Source organism: Buceros rhinoceros, unplaced genomic scaffold (genome assembly GCF_000710305.1).
Source record: "Buceros rhinoceros silvestris isolate BGI_N320 unplaced genomic scaffold, ASM71030v1 scaffold35151, whole genome shotgun sequence".
In the NCBI taxonomy this organism is placed as follows: domain Eukaryota; kingdom Metazoa; phylum Chordata; class Aves; order Bucerotiformes; family Bucerotidae; genus Buceros; species Buceros rhinoceros.
The window spans coordinates 1-422 of NW_010395402.1; the positions used below are offsets into that span (position 1 = coordinate 1).

Here is a 422-nt window from a genome sequence, read left to right on the forward strand (position 1 = left end):
TGGGCTCATCCCTCTCTCTCGGGGTCTTTTTTTCCCCTCCGCAGCAGCCGGGGGTTTAAATCCGGCCGCTCTTGTCTCCTTTAGGGCCCGTCCTCCCCCTGCAGAGCTCAGCCCTCGCCCCCTGGCTCTGCTCTCCCCTTTTCCACGGGGAGCGACAGCAGAAGCGGGTGGGAGGCGGGGGGCAGCCCCTTCCCGGCCCCAGGAGCACCCTCTCCCCTCTGCCAGCTGCCCTGGCTGAGCAGGAAGCGGTGCCGTGCAGGGCCCAGCCCTCCCGCTGCCCCCGTCCCGGTTCCGGGGTGATGAACCCGGTGTTTAACCACGTCACTCAGTGTTTGCCCATTCTTTTACCGCAGGGATTTCCTTCCCCGCGGCTCCGGCATCGTCACCCGGCGACCCCTCATCCTGCCGCTCATCTTCTCCCA

General features: G+C 66.8%; 1 protein-coding gene across 1 annotated transcript in view; it reads left to right on the plus strand.

Moving 5' to 3' along the window:
- Positions 1-353: 353 nt before the first annotated feature.
- The window catches only part of LOC104501689 (dynamin-2-like), a gene marked incomplete at both ends in the record, with an annotated part of 2,732 nt that continues 2,663 nt past the window's right edge, over positions 354-422 (plus strand). The window contains one exon of the mRNA XM_010145541.1: positions 354-422. Coding sequence (XP_010143843.1) covers positions 354-422 — 69 coding nt within the window.